This window comes from Lycium barbarum, chromosome 2 (assembly GCF_019175385.1).
Source record: "Lycium barbarum isolate Lr01 chromosome 2, ASM1917538v2, whole genome shotgun sequence".
NCBI classification, from domain to species: domain Eukaryota; kingdom Viridiplantae; phylum Streptophyta; class Magnoliopsida; order Solanales; family Solanaceae; genus Lycium; species Lycium barbarum.
The window spans coordinates 126,672,853-126,692,648 of record NC_083338.1 but is presented as its reverse complement, the minus strand read 5'-3'; the positions used below and the strand labels follow the sequence as shown (position 1 = coordinate 126,692,648).

At 36.5% G+C, this 19,796-nt stretch overlaps 1 protein-coding gene across 1 annotated transcript; it reads left to right on the top strand.

Moving 5' to 3' along the window:
- The first annotated feature begins 1,619 nt into the window (after positions 1-1,619).
- Positions 1,620-16,246, top strand: LOC132627129 (probable hexosyltransferase MUCI70). Its single transcript, XM_060342285.1, has 7 exons — positions 1,620-2,145; positions 4,171-4,959; positions 6,107-6,456; positions 13,805-14,016; positions 15,121-15,377; positions 15,468-15,646; positions 15,733-16,246. The coding sequence occupies exons 1-7, from the start codon at positions 1,899-1,901 to the stop codon at positions 15,817-15,819; spliced, it is 2,121 nt and encodes a 706-aa protein (XP_060198268.1). The 5' UTR covers positions 1,620-1,898; the 3' UTR covers positions 15,820-16,246.
- Positions 16,247-19,796: the final 3,550 nt, after the last annotated feature.

The window sequence follows — 19,796 nt, the reverse complement described above, 5'->3', positions numbered from 1 at the left end:
TGATGATACTTTTTGGTTAAATTTTTTCTTATAGTTCTACTCAAATCTAACAAACTAAATTGATGAAACCAAAATTGTTCACTCTAGATAAATCTGAAGGATCAAAATAGTTCAGAAGTATATTTTAAGGGACTATTTCGAACCTACCAAAACATGAGGAGCTATTTCGAACCTACAAAAACATAAGGAACTGTTTTTCGTCATTTTTGCTTCATCATTCAGTGACAAAGCAAATGAAAAAAAAATGCAGGGATGATTTATAATATTATATTAAAAATGGCTAGAGAATCAATTTTATTGGTTTTGATAAAATTATCTCAATTCGAATAGGTTATAAGTAGAATTGGTCCCTTAATCCTCCTTTTTTTTTTTCCACTTAATGGAAGGCTAAATCATTTCATTAAGTGCATTTATTTAAATTAAGATCTAAGCATTTATTTAGTCTGAAAAAATCTTGAACAAAATCTTAATATGTTAAGATGTATTTTTGTATGAATAATTTACCTCTACTCTGTCAACAACCACCAGCTCCACACCATCCCACCTTCCTAACCCCACACACCCCTTCAACTCTGCCCCCACCCACCCCTACCTCCTTTCCACTCTTCACCCCACCACTACTAACCACCTCCGCTATCAAAACCACCACTATCACTGTCCAGTATGAACCACTCCCCCCCTCCCCCGCTCCTCCGCCCCAACCCCACCACACCATCACTAGCCATCTCTGCCATCACAACTGCCCTTACCCTCCCAACTTCCTCCCCACCCCCCACCCCAATACCCACCCACTCTCCACCCCTACGCTGCTACCCCCTCCCACTTCCCTACCACCCACCACCACTAACCACATCTCTGCCATCACAAACCGTCACCATCTCCACTGTCACCCACCATCATCGTCGCTAACCACCACCGCTGACAATCACTACTGTCAGTCGCTACCACACCTACCACTTCCATCATTATAATTATATCCACGTCCACCGTCATTGTCGCTACCACCACAACTATCAGCCACTACCATCATTGCGACCAATCTTACTACCAACCACATGTACCATCATAACTAACACCGCTGCCAACTACCATCAACACCACCGTAAACCACCACAAATTCTTTAGCCACCACCACTACCAACCGCCACCGTCACGCCAGTCAATGCAACATCAACCAGCTCCGTCATCACAACTATCACCGCCATTACAAAGCATCTCCACCGTCATTAGCGAACATAAATGTTTCATTTTTTAATAAAATAATAATTTTATTGTATTATATTTATATTTATTTCTAATATTTGGTTACTTTTTATTTGAATTGTATATTTATTATATTTAAATAAATACATTATGCACATTCAGATGTTGAAAGCAAACAGTCTTAATAATTCAGTATTCAGATCTAAAGACAACATCTGAATAATTTATATGTACATTCAGATTCAGATGTGCTAATCTTAATGAAAATAAATAAATCCTTAGTCGTTAATTGAAAAGATATTTTTGAACCGCACTTAATCAATAATGACAAAACTATTTTTGGCAAAATATTAAAATAGAGGACAAAAATTATTCCTCTCCAGCTAATAAAATAATCTTGCAAAGATCTATTGAGAGTACTAATGTCCAGAAACGGAGTAAAAAAGTGAGGGAAAAGGTAATACATGTAACCCCGGCGGGGAATCCAGTGGTTTTCAGAAAAGGACAACACGAGTTTTATGCTTTCCATTTTTGCTTTTTGAAAAACACATTCTGCTCTTTCTAATAGTAGTAATATAAAATAATTTCTAAATCAAAACCATATTGAATAAACAACACCTCTCCGATCTACACTCCACCACTGTTCCGGTGACTCAAAAACCCCATAATACCCCTAGAAAAACCATAATGCAGGAATGGCTCAGTACAGACAATCAGGGGGTACTTTAGGTATTACAAACATTGGTAGTGGCGGAGTTGTACGGAATGGCGGCGTCACATCGGATCATATCTCTGTAGGGATTCGTTCAAATAAGCATCATCACCACCGTCGATTTAAGTCGAGTAGCCGCAAGATCTCGATTGGTGCTATCATTGTTATACTCTTCGTTGCCTTTGTTGTTTCTGTCTCTGCTTTCTTTTACTTCACTTCTCAAAATACAGGTAACATTATCTCTTTTATGTTACCCATTTGTTACTATGTTGTTTTTGGGGAAATTGGAAATGCTAGATTTTGTTGGGTTTTTAGAGTTTTTTTGGGGAGTTGAAAGTTTTAGCTAACTAAGCATTGGCATATTGGATGTGCTACTCCCTCTGGTCCATTTTACTTGTCGTCCTTACTAAAAATAGATGGCCCCTCCGTCCATTTTTACTTGTCCAGTTTTGGAAAATGAAGAGATAATTTGCCATTACATACCTGTTTTACCCTTGTTATTAATTATTGGGTTGTATACTTCACTGCACGACTTTTAAAGTATGTTTGATTGATTTCAATCATTAGATGACTTAGTAACGATCAAGAGTGATATAGTAAAATTGTGATTCTATTTATGGCTCCTTAAGGGGTGCGCCAAGTTAATACAGGACAAGTAAAAATGGACAGAGGGAGTAGTTTTCATTTTAGAAAATCAAGATACAAATAGTTTTTAGTTTCCACCTTTACCCTTACTCAATAAATGTGGAGAGAGATTAATGTGGTGAAAACGAGAGTACGAATTTTGTTATACATGTATAATTTCTTCTTATATATTACCGCAACTGACTACAAATTATGTTACTATTTTGTTTTTGGGGGAAATGTGAAATGCTAGATTTTGTTGGGTTTTCGGAGTTATTTTGGGTACTATTTCATAGTTTATTTATTTATCAAAACTGGAGGTTTAATGATTTGTGCCAAAGTGGTAATGATAAATCAACGTGGCCTTTTCTGCTGTTATAAGTAGCTTGGTTTTTCGGTAGTTGAAATCGAGTTAAACTGAAGTAAGAAGATCAGTCTTTTTATTGGATATAGTTTCTTAGATTCAACTACATTTAAGTATCACTGAGTTAGGAATGTCATTTTATGACCTTATTATGAGGTTGAATGTTCACAATTGACCAGAACGCTAAGAAAATGTCGATGATTTGATAAGTAACTATGAGCATTTATTTAACAAAAATTGGGTTTATTAAGTTTTACGGTACATGTTACTTGTAGAGTATGGTGTATTAATTGACAAAACTCACTGAGTGAACTAAATGAATGCTGGAACTGTGGAGAAGCACTCTTGAGAGCAAGGGGTTTTAATTATATGGTGAGTTAAATAAGTCAAAAGTATATGCACTGCAAATTTAGTCACAAGAAAAATGAAGGTAAAGTAAGATTACACAGATTTTAGTACCTAAGTGCAGACTATTCAGATATCTAGGCTCAACCTTTAGGATGATTGACAGTGAAGAGTGCTACAGGAGTGCTTTGCTAATAAATATGCAGTGAGTTCCATAGAATGGATGTGAGAGTAGTAATATGATGTGGGAGTTAAAGCCCCAACATGTGCACGAGATATATTAGCTTCCGGGATGCATCCCAAATTAATATCCTGTCTTCAAGTATGAATCGACTTTTACTTTAAATAAGCAAGAAGGATAGTTTAATTTGAGTTTATGAAGCAAAGTATTTATCTCTGAGAAAGAATTGGCAAAAATTGGAATTATCTATGAATTTGGGTTCATGATCTAGAATTTGTGTATCTCTTGAAACTTTCCTTATCCATTTTTAGAAATTTCCGATTAGAGATGAAACATAATAAATGTAAAACTTAGATGCGCCCACAGGGATTTGGTTTAATGGTAAGAATATAGCATGTGATGTGGATTACGCGTACATCATGAGTCCGAATCCCGAGGGTAGAGGGGCGGGCCCATTATCTACCAAGTTCCAAACCATGCATGCCCTCGGGGATTTTTGGGTTACCAAAAATAAATAAATAAATGTAAAGTTAGATGCTCTAATTAACTTGTTAAAGTCAAGAATCCAAAAAAGGTTGACTATGGATGTAAATATAAAGAAACAGTTCGAACAAGCAAAATCTGCAAAATGTTTAGCTGCACCTTTTTTCATTGTTTTGGACAATTAGGCTAAAATCTTCCAGTTCCGTTTTAGAAATATATTCTCCAATATTTAGACAGTTTCCCCGTGTGCTGTTGCAGAGTTAGATAATAATCACTTTCAAGATGATGGTGATGCGGAAAATGATTCAGATTTTCTTACAAATGTGACACGGACACAAGGGAAGGTTCTCCAATTTGGACATGGTTCAGTAAGTCATGGCCGGGATTCTCGTTATTGGGATAAGGATGACAGGAGAAGGGATGATGATTACAATGAGGAGGATTTGGAGCGGAATCCAGATAGTGACTTGGATAAGGAGCAAAGTCCTCCCCATGAGAAGAGAGGTGATAAGAAGTCGCTCTCAAAAGGATTGCATCATGGTGGCAATGGTTTATACAATGAAGCTGGACGCGATGAGTTGAAAAAATATGAAGCCAAATATCAAGCTTCCTTGGAGAATGCTGGGCACTCACAAGATGGACATCATTTGACAGACCAGCAATTGGATGATGCTAACAAGGGAAAGAAAAGTGAAATGGTGGATGCTGATGATGGATATGATGATGGAATTGACTTAGAAGATGCACATACAGACGGATATGATGATGTCGGACATGAAGATTGGGATCATACTGTTGCTGCCGAATCCCAGGACATAAACGAGAGACATTCTTCCGATACACATGTTGCTGGAAATAAAAATCAAAATCATGCCAAAGAGGCTGGTAAAACATCCAAGGACTTTTCCAATGAGGAATCTTCTTCAAGTTCTCATCACTCAAAATCTAATGCAAACTCTGGACGTGTCAGCTTCATTGAAGGTCACCCCTCAAAGAAGTCTTCGTCAGAAAAGCGGCCAGTATCCAGAAGGAAGTCAAGGAAGCATGGTAATGTTATTTCCTATTTTAGTTGGTGCCCTGTGATTTTATTTTTATGATTGTTTGTCTTCAGACAATGTGTTGTACTCCTTGAGTCAACTTGATGTTTGAATTTTTTGATTTTAACATGAACAGAGAAAAGATGCGCCTGGGGACATTGGAACATTTATCATTGGGACTTGCTTAAGCGTGCTTTGCCCCTTAGTTCTTGTATAACTACCTAATAAAATATGCTCCTTATTACTTTTAAAATAAAAGATAAGGCAGTTTGATATCCAACCTCTATATGCTGGAATAGTTCTCATAGTATATATCTACAATTTGAGCTTTCTTGAGGAGGTCAATAAGAGTCTAATCTTGGATATTTTGCTAGATTTAGAGAAAGATTTTAGTTGAGTTAATCTATAGGATTGGGACATCAAGCTAATAACTGTTACTCGTAGTTAGTTGTATGCAGTCGAGGGGGAAAAAAGAAACAAGAGAGAGCTGTAGCTTTGCATCTTTATGTAAAGCATATTGAGCTGCTAATGATAGTAGTACGTCATCAGCACTTCAGATACTGTTAGTAATTTGTATAATAATCATGAAGTTAGGTATTAGAGTATATTGGTCATCAAAAATTTAGGTATTAGAGTAGACTATTATATGATAAATCTCGTCTAAGAAGTAGACTGACATTGCTCAAAAATCTCTTTGTCTAGCCATCTCACTGTACTCACTTTTCAGCCAGCTGAATCTGCTAGCTAGATGTGTGATTTCATCCTTGCTTGTCACAATCATCATGGTCTGGTGCTGGAGCGTATTAGCAGTCTTTCATGTGAAAGTCTAGATTTTTGGATCTTGACAAAGCAGCAAGCCAGGATTCAAACCCTATTTTGTCCCTTGTATGAGACATCTGTTTTCAGATTTCGGGATTTCCAAACATAAGGAATTTCTGTAATTTCTTGCATTTAGCAATTTAATATCGGAAACAGCCTCTCTTCCCCACAAAGGTAGGGGTAAGGTCTGCTTACATCCTACACTTCCCAGACCCCACTTGTGGGACAGCACTGGGTATGTTGTTGTAATACAATGAGTTTATCTGCAAAATCTTGGACATCAGCCCACCTCACCCCTTTTCACTTGGGACTTAAATAGTCATGCTTTACAATTGCAGCTTGTGAGATGAAAATTTTGAACGCTAGTGCTCTTCTTGTGGAACCTTTGGAAAGTCGAAAGTTTTCAAGGTTTTCGTTGCAGTACACGGAAACAGAGGACAAGCCTGTTGACGATGCAAACTGGGAACCAAGATTTGCTGGGCATCAGAGCCTGGAAGAACGGGAAGAGTCTTTTCTTGCACGCAATCAGAAAATAAACTGTGGTTTTGTTGGAGGTCTTGAAGGAACTTCAAGTACTGGATTTGACTTGGCAGAAGATGATGCAAAATACATTAGCAGTTGTCACATTGCTGTAGTTTCATGCATCTTCGGAAATTCAGATCGCTTGAGAATACCAGTGGGCAAAATGGTATGAACAAATTCCTTTCCCTTTTTAACCTGTACACATTTTAGTTTCATAGTTTTGGGCTGAGATAACAACTTTAGATGTTCTTTTCCAGGGATACTAACTCATGAAACTTTGTCTATGTGTATATGGGTACACACATAGCAAAATCATTTTTTCATGTTGTTACTACGAGGAACTCATGCACACTTTTGTTAAACTGGTCAAAAGCTGACAGGAGAAAAAAGAAGGTTTACTAGTAGAGTAGTGCTTAATCTCATTTAGATCCTTAGGGTAAACCCTATCAAGATGTATTCATATAAGATGTTCATATGCTTAAAGAAAAATAAAATATAACGTAGCTCCTAATTCGCATTCTCCAACTTATAAAATATTAAGCCATTGTGGCAGTTGACTAAGAAGGAATTTAGCATAGCACCCTGCACCCAACAGAAAAAGAGAGAAAAACATATAAATAGTCTCATTTTTAATAAGGCGTCTGAACTATTGCTTTGTCCGAAAAATCCAAACTACTCCCTCCAGATCAAAAAGAATGTCCATTTAGTCATTTGCACACCCCTTAAGAAAATACGTCATAGAAAAAAATAGGTATTAGACTAAACTGCCCCCAATTAAATAGGTATTGACATTTAATCACATAGCACTTAATAGGGGCAAATCTGAAAAAATAAGGTAATTCTTTCTTGATTTGATAAGTGGACACTCGTTTTGACCCAAGAAAAAAAAGGCTTAAAAAGGCTAAGTGGACACTCTTTTGATCCAGAGGGAGTAATACTTATGTAAGAAATTTTAAGTTTATTTCTGTTCCTTGAATAATTTTTACCACTAGTATATTGGTTGTAATTGTAGTCCAAACTTATCACTTCGGATACCTCCTGATTAGTAGGCTTTATGGCAGTCTGAAAGCGGGATGGAGGACTAAAAATATCACTCTTCCGTTTTTAGCAATAGTAGCTACTCTTTTGCCCTTGTTATGTGACCTTGAACTTGAAGAACCGCCCCTAAGACTATAGATATTCTCCTCAACTCCAGACGCCCTAGAAACAGTACCCCAATCAAGATCACATCCCTCATATACTAGTTCCTCTTCTTCATTTTGGGGGCATCCAATTAACCATTCATTTGCTTCGTCAATATTATCCAACAGAATTGGATCAACGGTATTGCCAACATCATAACGACGTCTCAATGTTCTATTGTACTTAATGTACACTAGATTGTTGAGACGCGATAGTTCAAGCCTATTCCTCTTTTTGGTATGAATCTGCGCATAAGTTGTAGAAACTAATTAGTAGATACTAATAATAATGTATATAGAAATTAGAATATAATAAATCTTCTTCTCACATGTTCAAACACGCTCCAATTTCTCTCGCATCCGGATGCACTACAAGTTAAACTTAATACTCTTATGGCAAGCTGTTGCAAGTTTGGAGTATGATTACCAAATACCGACCACCATTCAGCTATAAAAAAAAATTAAAGGTTTAATAATTATAAATAAGTCAAATAACTTAAGTAAAGCTATAAAAATAACTAAATCAACCCACTTACAAGGGGATGTTTTGTCTCTGTTTCTTATAGCCTGAGGCATACCAAAAGTCCCCAATGCATGTTTATACATATGAAGCTCTTTGATGAGAGCATCTTGTGTTGCATTAGGGACCATCTTATCAACACATTCAAGGTAACCTTTCCACACTTCTGTTGATAAAGTCTTATTTTGATAATTAGTGTAAAACATTCCCGGGTTCAAAACATGGCCTGCTGCATGCAAAGGTCTATGAAGTTGGTCCGTCCACCGCCGATCAATGATTTCGAAAACTTTCTCATATTGCTTCCGATCACCATGAAAACCCTTTTCAATAGCTTTTTTGGCTCTATCCATTGCTTCATAAATATAGCCCATTGATGGTTTTTTTTCTCCATCCACCAAGCGAAGCGCTACTATCAAAGGTGAACCAACTTTAAGTGCCCTAACAACATCATTCCAAAAAGATGTAGAAGTAAGATGTCTGACAACTTCTTTTCCCAAAAGTTCCTTTGCAAATCTACTTTCTGTCCATTCGGTTGAGAAGATAGTTCTCAAGTTTTTCTTTTGCATGTAAAAAGATTGCAAAGTTAAGAAGGCCGTTGCAAATCTTGTCTTAGCCGGTTTCACCAAATTTCTTTGGTTTGTATATCTTCTCATCATGTTCAACAACAATGGTCTCATTGCTATGTAAGAATGTATCTTAATGGCCTTCTGAAAAACTGTAAAAGGATTATTTCAGTAGCTAAGTAAGCTAAGTAATCAGTAATAAGCATATAGTAATATAGTATAAGCTATAAAGAAAGTTAGAGCTATTTTTTTTCACCTGAAGCATACGGGTTTATTTTGAAGATGTCACCAAACATCAAATTGATACAATGGGCAGCACATGGAGTCCAGTAAATGTGCGGGTACACACCCATTATCATGTCACCGGCTTTAACATTCTCGCTAGCATTATCGGTAACAACTTGTATAACATTTTCCGGTCCAATTTGCTTAATAGTCTTCTCAAACAAGTTGAACATCTTGGTGGAATTTGTAGATTCATCACTAGCATCGACTGACCCAAGAAACACACCACCTAATGGAGAATTGACCAAAATATTGATGATCATTTTTCCATTTCGTGCTGTCCACTTGTCCATCATAATTGAACACCCAAACTCTGTCCATATCAATTTATGTTCCTCAATAATCTCATCTATCTTCTCCACCTCTTTTTTTAGATGAGTAACTCTAATTTCGTGATAGGTAGGAGATTTCATTCCTGGGCCATATTGTCCTATGGCCTCAATGTATTTATCAAAACTTTTGTGATTTACACAATTAAAAGGGAGCCCTGCATCATATACCCATACTGCAAAAGCACTTACAGCGCGATCTCTTAGCAACTTCTTGGATGCATCAGACGCTGCCGTGCTACTGCTTCCCTTCCCCTTTGATGTTTGCGGGTAATAAAGATTCATGGGACCTTTCACATTGGCAGTCCGTGCCGTGGATGATGCATTGGATGACATTTTTTGTGTTTTTGAGGGACGAGGCCTCATTTCATCATCTTCATCAGAGAGATTAGCCAAGGATGGTTGGTGCAACATTTGAGTTTTTAACAATTGTTTACTTTCAACATACTTTTTTACTTCTTCCCTAATTTCAGGGGGACAAGTTCCACATTTTTTTACATTTCTGTAACCACCAATCAAATGTTGTTTGTGTCGAGTAATTCCTCCATTGAAAGTTTCTCGACAAAAGATACATGTGACTGAATCTTTTGTTGGGCCTTTGGCACCATAATTCCAACCTATGTCTTTTTTGCTAGCGTCCGACGATTCCATTGAATTTGAACCTACTGTTTATAATTGTATAACAAAATTTAAACAATTATTGAACAGAAAAAATAGGAGCAAAACAACCACTGTCTCACTGGTCCAAACAGAGGAAAAAACAGAGGAGAAAAAAACAGAGCAATTAACAGAGGTGAAAAAAACAGAGGGTAAAAAAACAGAGGAGAAAAAACAGAAAAAGAAGAAGAGAATAGAAGAAGGAAAAAAAAAAAACCAGAGGTGGCCGGAAATAGGCCAATTGTCGCCGGAAAAAAAAGAAAAAGAAAGAAGAAGATCAGACGAAGAAGTAGAAGTCGAAAATACAGGAGGAAGAAAGAAGAAGAACTGAAGAAAAACAAGAAGGAGAAAGAGACATACCTGAAACCTTGAAGGAGAAGAGAGGAGGAGGCAAACAAAAAACCCTAGCTGCTATTTTTATTTAAGTCCTCCACTTCTTTTAATTGTTTTTTTTTTTAAATTCTGGTCGCCTCGCCTTTCCAGCTCGCCTCGCCATGCGCCATTAGCGCCTTTTTAAGGTCTGCTCGCCATGGCCATGAAAGGCGCAACAGCCACGCCTTGCCTCGCCTCTCGCCTTTAATAACACTGGAAAAGACATGTGGAAACTACCACTAATTAATTACTGGTAGTTAGGGCAATTTTGGTACTTTGCATTTATTTAGCTTGTGTGTCAAAATTCTTCATTTATTTTTAAATTTAGTGTCCACTCAAGCACCTTCACATAAATTGAGACAAAGGAAATAATACCTTTTCTTATAAAAAGAATATCAGTCTACTATTCGGGTGCAGACCATGGAGGAGCATTATGAAGGTGTAGGAGGAGTTCAATAGCTAAATTTCATTTAGGGTAAGCATGATTAGTACAGGGTCACAGTTGGTGTGAGAGAATGTGTTGAGGCTTGCCTTCTCTCTCTTATACTTAGTTTTCAAGCCAGAGAGAGATGACAGTATAATAGATTCGACGGACTCATAAGTGGTGGATTCATTGGGATTTAAGATATTAGTAGGAATCTACTAGACTGAGGGATTGACAAATTCGAAAGCTTGGTGGAACTCCTCTATAAGCAGAACATATCACATATTGGCCCGTTTTCATGGAGATGGGAGCAAGGAGAGATGATACGTTCTCAGTTTAACTCAAACCACCATAAAAGTCGAGTTTACCATACCTATCCGTTTGGACTCGTAGGGCCCAAGAAAGATGTGCTTCTTTGCATATCGCAGCAAAGGGAGCAGTATGCCGGCTGAAAACCTGAAGAAGAGGAGGATTACTTTTGTTAGTTGGTAATTTTATGTTCGGGTGAAGATGTAGCCTCTTGCTACATTATTTGGTAGAAATGCTTGTGTCGATGATCCTGAATTAGTTTGTAGTATGGTTAGCTATATCCGGTACAATTGAAGAGGTGCTGCACAGCTGGGCCTTTATAAGAAGGAAAATAAGACATAAGGTGTTGGGATGTTGCCCCTGTAGTCCTCATGCAGGGTATATGAAAGGAGAGAAATAGGAGAGTGTTTGAAGGCTATAGGATGACCATATAAAGAATAACTTCTTGTTTCTAGTCTCTTTTTGTGTACCTATAAGGTTCATGTTTGTATAAATGATTGGGTGTCTTTTGTTGAGAATGATATCTTGTTGTAGGTTCTCTACTTTTCGACATAATGCTCGCATGTCCTTTTCCGCACATCATGAAATTATTTTCCTCATTTAATAAGTCACTTCAGATACCTCCAGTTGTGATCTCCTTAAATATATCACCCATCCGTTTATTAGCAAGACCCTTATCGTGGTTACTTTTCTTGATAAATACCCCCATCCTTTTACATCTTCTAAAGTCTATTTTCTCTAACGGTAAGTTACCTCTTAGACGAATCGAACTCCTTCCGGTCTTATATTGTCAATATCATGCTTTTAAAATTTCTGCTTTCTTCTTTTATTTGGAAACGTAAGATCCAAAAAAGAGCATGTACATGGTCTTTGCTTCAGGGCTCATGGTCTTTGCTTTAGGGCTAGCTTTTCAATTACTTTTTTCCATTTCAAAATAGATGACCATGTTTGACTCGACATAAAGTTCAAGAAAAGAAACTGTTGATACATAGGCTGTTGAAGAGTCCCACATCGGATGAAAAAGGGACGGGTGGTCTCCTTGTATGGTCTTGGGCAATCCTCCCCTCTTGAACTAGCTTTTGGGGTTGGTTAGGCCCAAGATCCATTTCTTTACAGGTATCAGAGTAGGACCCATGCCAATTCTTGTGTCATATTAAATGCCACGCTCCAGATGTCCGGCCCTGGACATGAGGTGGGGTGTTGAAGAGTCCCACATCGGATGTAAAAGTAATTGGTGGTCTCCTTATATGGTCTTGAGCGATCTCCCCTCTTGAGCTAGCTTTTGGGTTGAGTTAGACTCAAGATCCATTTCTTTACATAGGCTAAATAGATGTAACATATAAAAAGTACCCTTAAAATTAGCGCTTTCAAATACAGAAAGGTGTCATTTTCAAATAGATCTTGTGGCCTTTTAAAATAGAATAGAGGGAACATGTTTTATTCTTGAAGATACAAATGTGCAAGTGCTAGTCTGTTTACTGGAAAGTATTCATATAAAATAGAATTCTAGTTGATCATGCTGTTTGGCAGTTTCCAATCTGCTCCAGACACATTTAACACGAAGGACTGCAACTTCGAAAAATCCTTTCAGTAAATGAGCAAATGGCCAGCATATCTGTTTCTTTGCACATAATGCCCTAGGCATAGAAGAATAAATAGAGATGTGAGCCTAGAATAAATAGCCACATTAATAGTTACCATTTTCAAAAAACAAAAATAAAATAAATGGCCACATTAAGTACAGTGTTACAGATGAGATTGTGAGCCTATTTATTCTTCTATGCAATGTTCTTAAGGCTGACTGAAGGTCAAACCATAAGCCTTGCTGGTCAACATTTTACTGGTTTGGCCAGTTAATCACCGGTCAAACTGGGGTGGAATTAGATAATGCTTTTTTATTGAAAAGAATATTAGATTGGCTTTAGCAAGAGGGTGTTTTCCCCAGGTGGAGTTCCACGTCTATGCATCAAACTCGTATCTTTCTTTTGTGTATCTTTCCCTTTTATTTCACCCTGTAATTTCAACTTCATCACCCCACCAGAATCCTATCTCTCTTAACCCTATCCTCGAGCCTTTATATGTAAATGTGAGAAAATCAGACCAATATACATCTCTCCCAAACTAGCTTTGTCGATATTGACCAATAGAGCTGAGAAGGCATTTTGTTAGCACCGTAAGCAGTTTTGTCCTTGCTTTGCTCTTCTCTCTCTCACTTTTGAAATTCTCCTTCAAGATAGAGTAACTTCTTAGCCATGTTAAAAATTTGTATTTAATTTGGATCAGTCTTTATATTCAAGAATGAAACTCAAAACTGAAGGAAAGACCGAAAGAACATGAAAAGCTCAGAGAGTCACAACTGGTTCTACAGGTTTTCGGATTTTTCTGGTTTGACCATTTTTTTCTTTGTGAAAAATAGACGTGTAAGCCAACCAGTTGTGTGGCAACTTCTGTGTTAAACCAGTTACAGCACCATTTCTGAAAAACGTTGCTTCTAGCTTTTTTTTTTTTTTTTTTTTGATTAAGCACCGGGTGTCCGAGGCTCTTTGAGCCCCGACTAATCCCGGGGGTGCACAGGCCCTCGGCAAGGAGTTTCCCGCAAGTGCACCACGGGTAATTCAGGGTTTGCTTCTAGCTTATTTTGGTTAGGTTTATAATGCATCTAGAAGGGTAACTATTTTATAGAATGTAGAGTCTTTTGCGGATGACGTACTTATCAAAAGAAGAAAAGAAGGGATAGCAGACTGCTGTGATTCATCTGTTTCTGGTTCTGTAAACAGCTTTTGTAGTTGCTAAACGAGATTCTGAATTATTTTTACCTAAACTTATCATTAGCTGCATTGTATGACATTTTCTTAATTTAAATTCCTTTTCCAGGTCTCCCGTATATCAAAGAAAAATGTTTGCTTCGTTATGTTTGTGGATGAAGCTACTCTAAAAACTCTTACAGCTGAAGGTAAGATGCCAGACAGCATGGGCTTTATAGGTTTATGGAAGATCGTTGTGGTAAAGAATCTTCCTTTTTCTGATTTGCGGAGAGTGGGAAAGATACCAAAGTTATTGTCTCATCGGCTCTTTACTTCAGCCAGGTAACTGGATGCAATCTTGTATATTTGTTTGTGGTATGTTACTGCTTATATTGTTCTTGTATGATACCATGCTATCGCTAGTTAGCACCCAATATTCACTTCCAAATCAAAAAAATAATAGAACGAAGAGAGAAGGAAAAAATAAGGTTCTCAATGCTTCTAGTCGTATTTCCTCCAGTGCATCAGTATACCAGTTTCATTAACATCTTTTTTCATCTAGTCAAGAATTGGCGCGTGCTTTTTTCTAATATTAGATTGATGATAGCATCTTTTAATGGTTAGGGTTTGAGCTGGAGATTAGTCTCACTGTAGGAGCAGAACTTCAAGTCAATAATGTCTTTTTTGGGTTTAGTGTTTTTCCATTTTTAAGTGGTGAAACAATGTGTTGTTTTCACCATTTAAAAGACTTCACCACCTAAACTATGTCCGGAAAAGTCAGTTATGCGACTGCCAATGCCATAACTATTCACTATTCAGAGGATTTCTGGTGCTAACTTTAAATTAACTCATTGTTGCTCTTAACCTTAGGTAGCTATTTGCAGGATCCCATAATTTGCCTGGGTTTCTGCTTTTCCTTGTTTGCGTGGATGGAGTTGGGAAAGATATAACATAAAATGTTAATGACGCAAAATCATTTCTCAGCCTTCATCTTGCTGCTTGCCTACCCCCTTTTCTGCCCTTTCCATATTTATCCAACATGTAGTGGAGCCTTGCATACCCACTGTCATATGATTTAGACCACATTACGTGTAATAGAATGCATTATTATCTGGGAATGGTTCAGCAAACGGTGAGCGATGAGGTAATCTAACTCATTAGTGACATCTGTACTCTGTTGTGGCAAGATGGACTTTTGATGTAGTTTTAGTAACTTGCAAACTGCTCTTTTATCCTCTCTTTTGGGCCTTCCATTTCTATGCGTATATTGTTTGCTTGAACTTTCTAAATTTCTGTTCGCTTATTAAAAAGTTGAGATGCTTGGATGTAAATTGCTTATTAAGGCCCCTCTCCCTGAAGAAAGAGGAGATGAAAGGGAGAATATCTTGATAACTTGAAAAAAAAAACCCAAAACGTTTTACAAGCACTTCATTTGATATTATGCAGGTATTCAATATGGTTAGATAGCAAGCTTCGCCTGCAGCTTGATCCCCTACTCATCTTGGAGTACTTTCTGTGGCGAAAAGGTTATGAATATGCAATTTCCAATCACTATGACAGGCATTGTGTGTGGGAAGAAGTTGCCCAAAACAAGAAGCTTAACAAGTACAATCATACTGTAATAGATGAACAATTTGCATTTTACCAGGCTGATGGATTGCAAAGATTTAATCCATCTGATCCAAACAAGCTTCTTCACAGCAGTATGGTTTACTATTCCATATTTAATTTCATGCAATACCTTTCTGCTTCTGTTTTCTCATTGGCAAAATGTCGTTACATGTTTCTGACAGATGTACCAGAAGGATCTTTTATCGTGAGGGCTCACACGCCAATGTCAAACTTGTTTTCTTGTTTATGGTTCAATGAGGTTGACCGGTTTACTCCCCGTGATCAGTTGAGTTTTGCATATACATTCTATAAGTTGAGAAAGATGAATCCAGAAAAACCTTTTTATCTCAACATGTTCAAGGTGAGAAATTTAAGTCGCTTCCAATCGAAATTTTGGAAAGAGACAACCTTCCCTTTTTCCCTTAACACTTGGTATGTGCATTGTAGGATTGTGAAAGGCGAAAGATAGCTAAGTTGTTCCGTCACAGATCAGATGAGAAGAGGAATATGATCTCTCAACGTGAGACAGAGTAAAAAGCAAAGAGACCTCCTCCTGGTTTTGGGTGGATGATTCATTTTTTTGTTATATGCATCGCTATATTGTACTTGCTTGCTGGAAAGAGTTCATCGTGCCATAGCCATTGTGATTTGTCTGTTGTACATTACCAAAATTTTCTCTGGAGAACGCGATACACATCCCAACTCTAACGACTCAAAGCAATGCAAGGTGGATTCTGCTGGAAAGAACACATCACAAGCATTACAGCTTCCATTCTATTAATTTCATTGCCTTGACCAACTCCTAGTGTGAAGTAATTCTATACATTTTCGCTTGTAGCTACAGGAGTTGGTGAAATACCTGATACGATATGTATTCTTTTTGTATGAAGCAGAGTGCCAATTTATTGTTACTAATATTTGACCAATTGATACCATTACTCATATTCAATTTATAGGCTTACTGTGACGATTTTAACATTTACTATGACTCCTTGTTTGCCCCTTGTGATCGGCCGACTTACGATAAGCACTAAAGCGCACTCTACACAAATCTTCATGAATGAAAATTTTAAATTGGTGAATGATGATTAAAGGACTTCTTTAACACAATTTTGAGTGGCTAGTAAAATTTGAAGTTATATTGTTTTTAAATAAAGTTCTTTTTTAGATCGACTAAACAAGAGAGTACGATTATGACACATAAATTGGAACGTATGGGGTATAATTATATAATTGATTGATAGTTAATGAGAAAATTATGGTAAAGATGTTCGACTCTCAAATTGTAATAATGCCATACAAGGTGGAACAGATATAGAGTTCTATCTTTATACCAACCCTCACCCTTCAGAAATATACAATAGTGTAGAGTATGACTTATTTAAATTCCATTGCTTTTACCAATCATGTGGAGCAACTTATTCCTTCCTTTTAGCACCTCTTCAAATATTTGATTAACTTGTGATTCAAACTTCTCTAAACCAGCCTTTAGAGCTGTAGATTTCTGCAGAATAACATCTTTATTCCTCTTTATCTCTTCTTCATCTTCTCCATATCCCCTTTTTAACTTTTCTTTTGCTTGCATTATTGCATTCTCCATTTCTTTATACTCATAAAATCCTATTCCCCCTCTCTGTCCATCTTTGAAATATCTCTTCTGAAATTCAGTAGCAAGTTCATTCACTGAGTCTTTGAATGACTTGATTGGAAAAGAGTTACAACAAATCCTATCAACTTCCAACTTATAATTATTAGTTGGATACAAAAAAACACTTAGAAGAATGAAAGATAATAAACTCATTGCAACTCTAATAGTGTAAACCAAACTTGAACAATCCCTTTGCATTTCTTGATAATTCAAGCCACCATATTGAATTCTCTTGTTGTCCCTTTGTACTACTGATTGCATGTTGGCAAATGCTTCTGGCTGATAATTATTCAGATTCTTGATTGTAGCATCAACTGTTAAATGATACATATTGAACTTAAAACTTGATGACTTCAACATGTTACATAGTTCCATGATGTTCAAACTCTCATTCATGTACAAATTCAACAAATCATTGATCCATGTAAAGGGTACCTTTGATTTCTCCAATATGATGAGAAGAAATTCAGAGTGAAGTTTTTTCAGCAGAGTCATGGCTTGTGTGCACCATTGAAGAGTTAAAGAATTCTTGGATAGTGATAATTGGAGATTCTTGATTTCAGTGGTGAAAGAAGCAAGGAGAGCTATAGTTTCACTATTTGTAACATGAAATACACATTTTCTTTGGTGAAATGGAGAAAGACAAGCCATGAATGCCCTTCCCATTAGTTACCTATTCTAACACAAGGGAAAGATGCCAACTTTGGGAGATTATCAAGGGGTGGAGAAGTAGAGAGGAGGTGAATTAGTAAGGTGGAAAGAGATTTTTTTTTTGGTTGGGGGGGGGGGGGGGGGGGGGGTTGAGGGGGAGGATTTAGTGGAAGGAGAAAGATGTAATACATACATTCCTTGTTCGAGATTACCATCAAAACTAGCTTTTTAGAGCTTTTCCCCTTTTTTCCTTGAGAATAAAAAATGAGATTAGTTATATACTGATATTGTAAAAAAAAATAAAAAAATTCTAGGTGTAATTTAACTAGTTATAAGTTATAATTGGTTATCATTCTATTCCCCGAGTTACCTTATTAGGCTTGTTATGAAAAGTTATATTTATTGTAGGTTAGGTTAACCTGATAATTATATATACAATTAGGCCTCTTCATAACGGTCATCTTTTATAACAACTAAATTTTTTTTGGAATCGATTTTTTACGTTATGTTATTACTATATATTTTCACTATAACAACACTTCGTTATAGCAACAAAAAAGTATCTGAACAAACGACGCCGTTATAAAGGGGTCTAACGGTATATTATAAGAGCACAAAACTTATAATCATAAATATTTCGGGGTGGTCTTTAATTTTGCCCCATTTGTGGTCTTTAATTTTTGCCCTTCAGCACTTTTCGAACGACATAAGTTTAGATTTCGTTCGGCATAAGTTTATATCTCTTTCACATAATTTATGTCGCATAACTTAATTCCTATAGAACTTATGCCGAGAGCAGCAAAAGTTCAGTTTCCGGAGATAAATATTACAGAATTTATGTCGAGTGAAGCAAGTCTAGATATTTTTATTAAATGAGCAGCAGGGCTAAAAATCAAATATCAGTGCGTTTGAAGGGCAATCCGTGCAAAAAACTTCAAATAAAGAAGAATGCTTGGAGATAAAGCCAAAGCCTTGGCAAATTTTATAACTTTTGGTTAAACAAAAAGGAAATGGAAATAAACACAAGGAGGAGAAGTCACGCAATGTGGTGGGGGAAGAGGAGGATTTTACTAAGAAGGGGATTTTATCTCAAAAGGACACATATATAGAATCTATCCTTTTCCACTTGAAAAGTCCTTTTTCTTTGCTTGCTTAAACACATTTTTTTAACTTTAACGTGGCTTTTTGTCTAACTTGTGTCTTTTATTGTCTACAAATTTTGATAGGGACTTGTCACCTTTTTTCTTTTAGAAAACAGTAGTCTTTGAGTTAAAAGATTTAGCTCGGAATAAATAATTTTGATAACAATTTTTCTTATTTTTACCATTGAAATTGAATCCCATAATTTAGTTTAACGTCAAAAGTTGTACTCCGTAAGATCAGATTTGATTTTTGAAAAACAAATTTAACATATCATTATTATTTTTATCACTAAATAGAGCGAACAAGAAAATGTATTCAAGAGAATAGGTTTGACTTTTAAAAGTCAAATCTTCATATTCAAAATAGTATTACTGAGCAAAAAAAAATTGCAATTTAAGTGCTTGACATTAACTCTTGTAGAAAGGGATAAGCCTGGTAAACACAGAAAAATTATTAAAAGATAATGTTCAAGATTAAGCAAGGATTATACACAAGATTATTTATTTGTATCAAGCTTTCATGAAGTGCATTTAAAGCTTAGACCCATTCGTTCTTTTTTCTCGAATAGATTATCAGAACTTCGACGGGAATTCGAATCAAGGGCCTTTAAAATATTTTTAGGGTCAGTTGATCTCTTTTTTGAGTTGAAATGCATTCATAGATAAAGATGCTGAGCACAACTAATTTTACTCAGCCGCCATAATACTCCAATGCGTATTACTTTCATATTCATTTTTTAAAATTCAAGCATGCGTCTCTTAGCAAAGTTTCCAGTTTAGCTCTATTTGTTTAGAACTAAATTTCATCATTAGTTCTGGTTGCACATACATGATTAACTTGAGGAAGGATGAAATTCCTTTACTTTTAACTAGAGGTCTAGCCCTAAAAATGGAGAGACTTCTCGTTGAGTGTGCTTCTCTCTTTACCTTTTGCACGATTTATCATACAAATAGATTTCTAAAACTGGATGCATAAAGCAAAAAATAAAAATTGAGGAAGGACAAGCAGCTTCTTCTTGGTGTTCGTTAAACTTCTGCTTATAGAAATATTGTCATAAGTTGATGCAGAA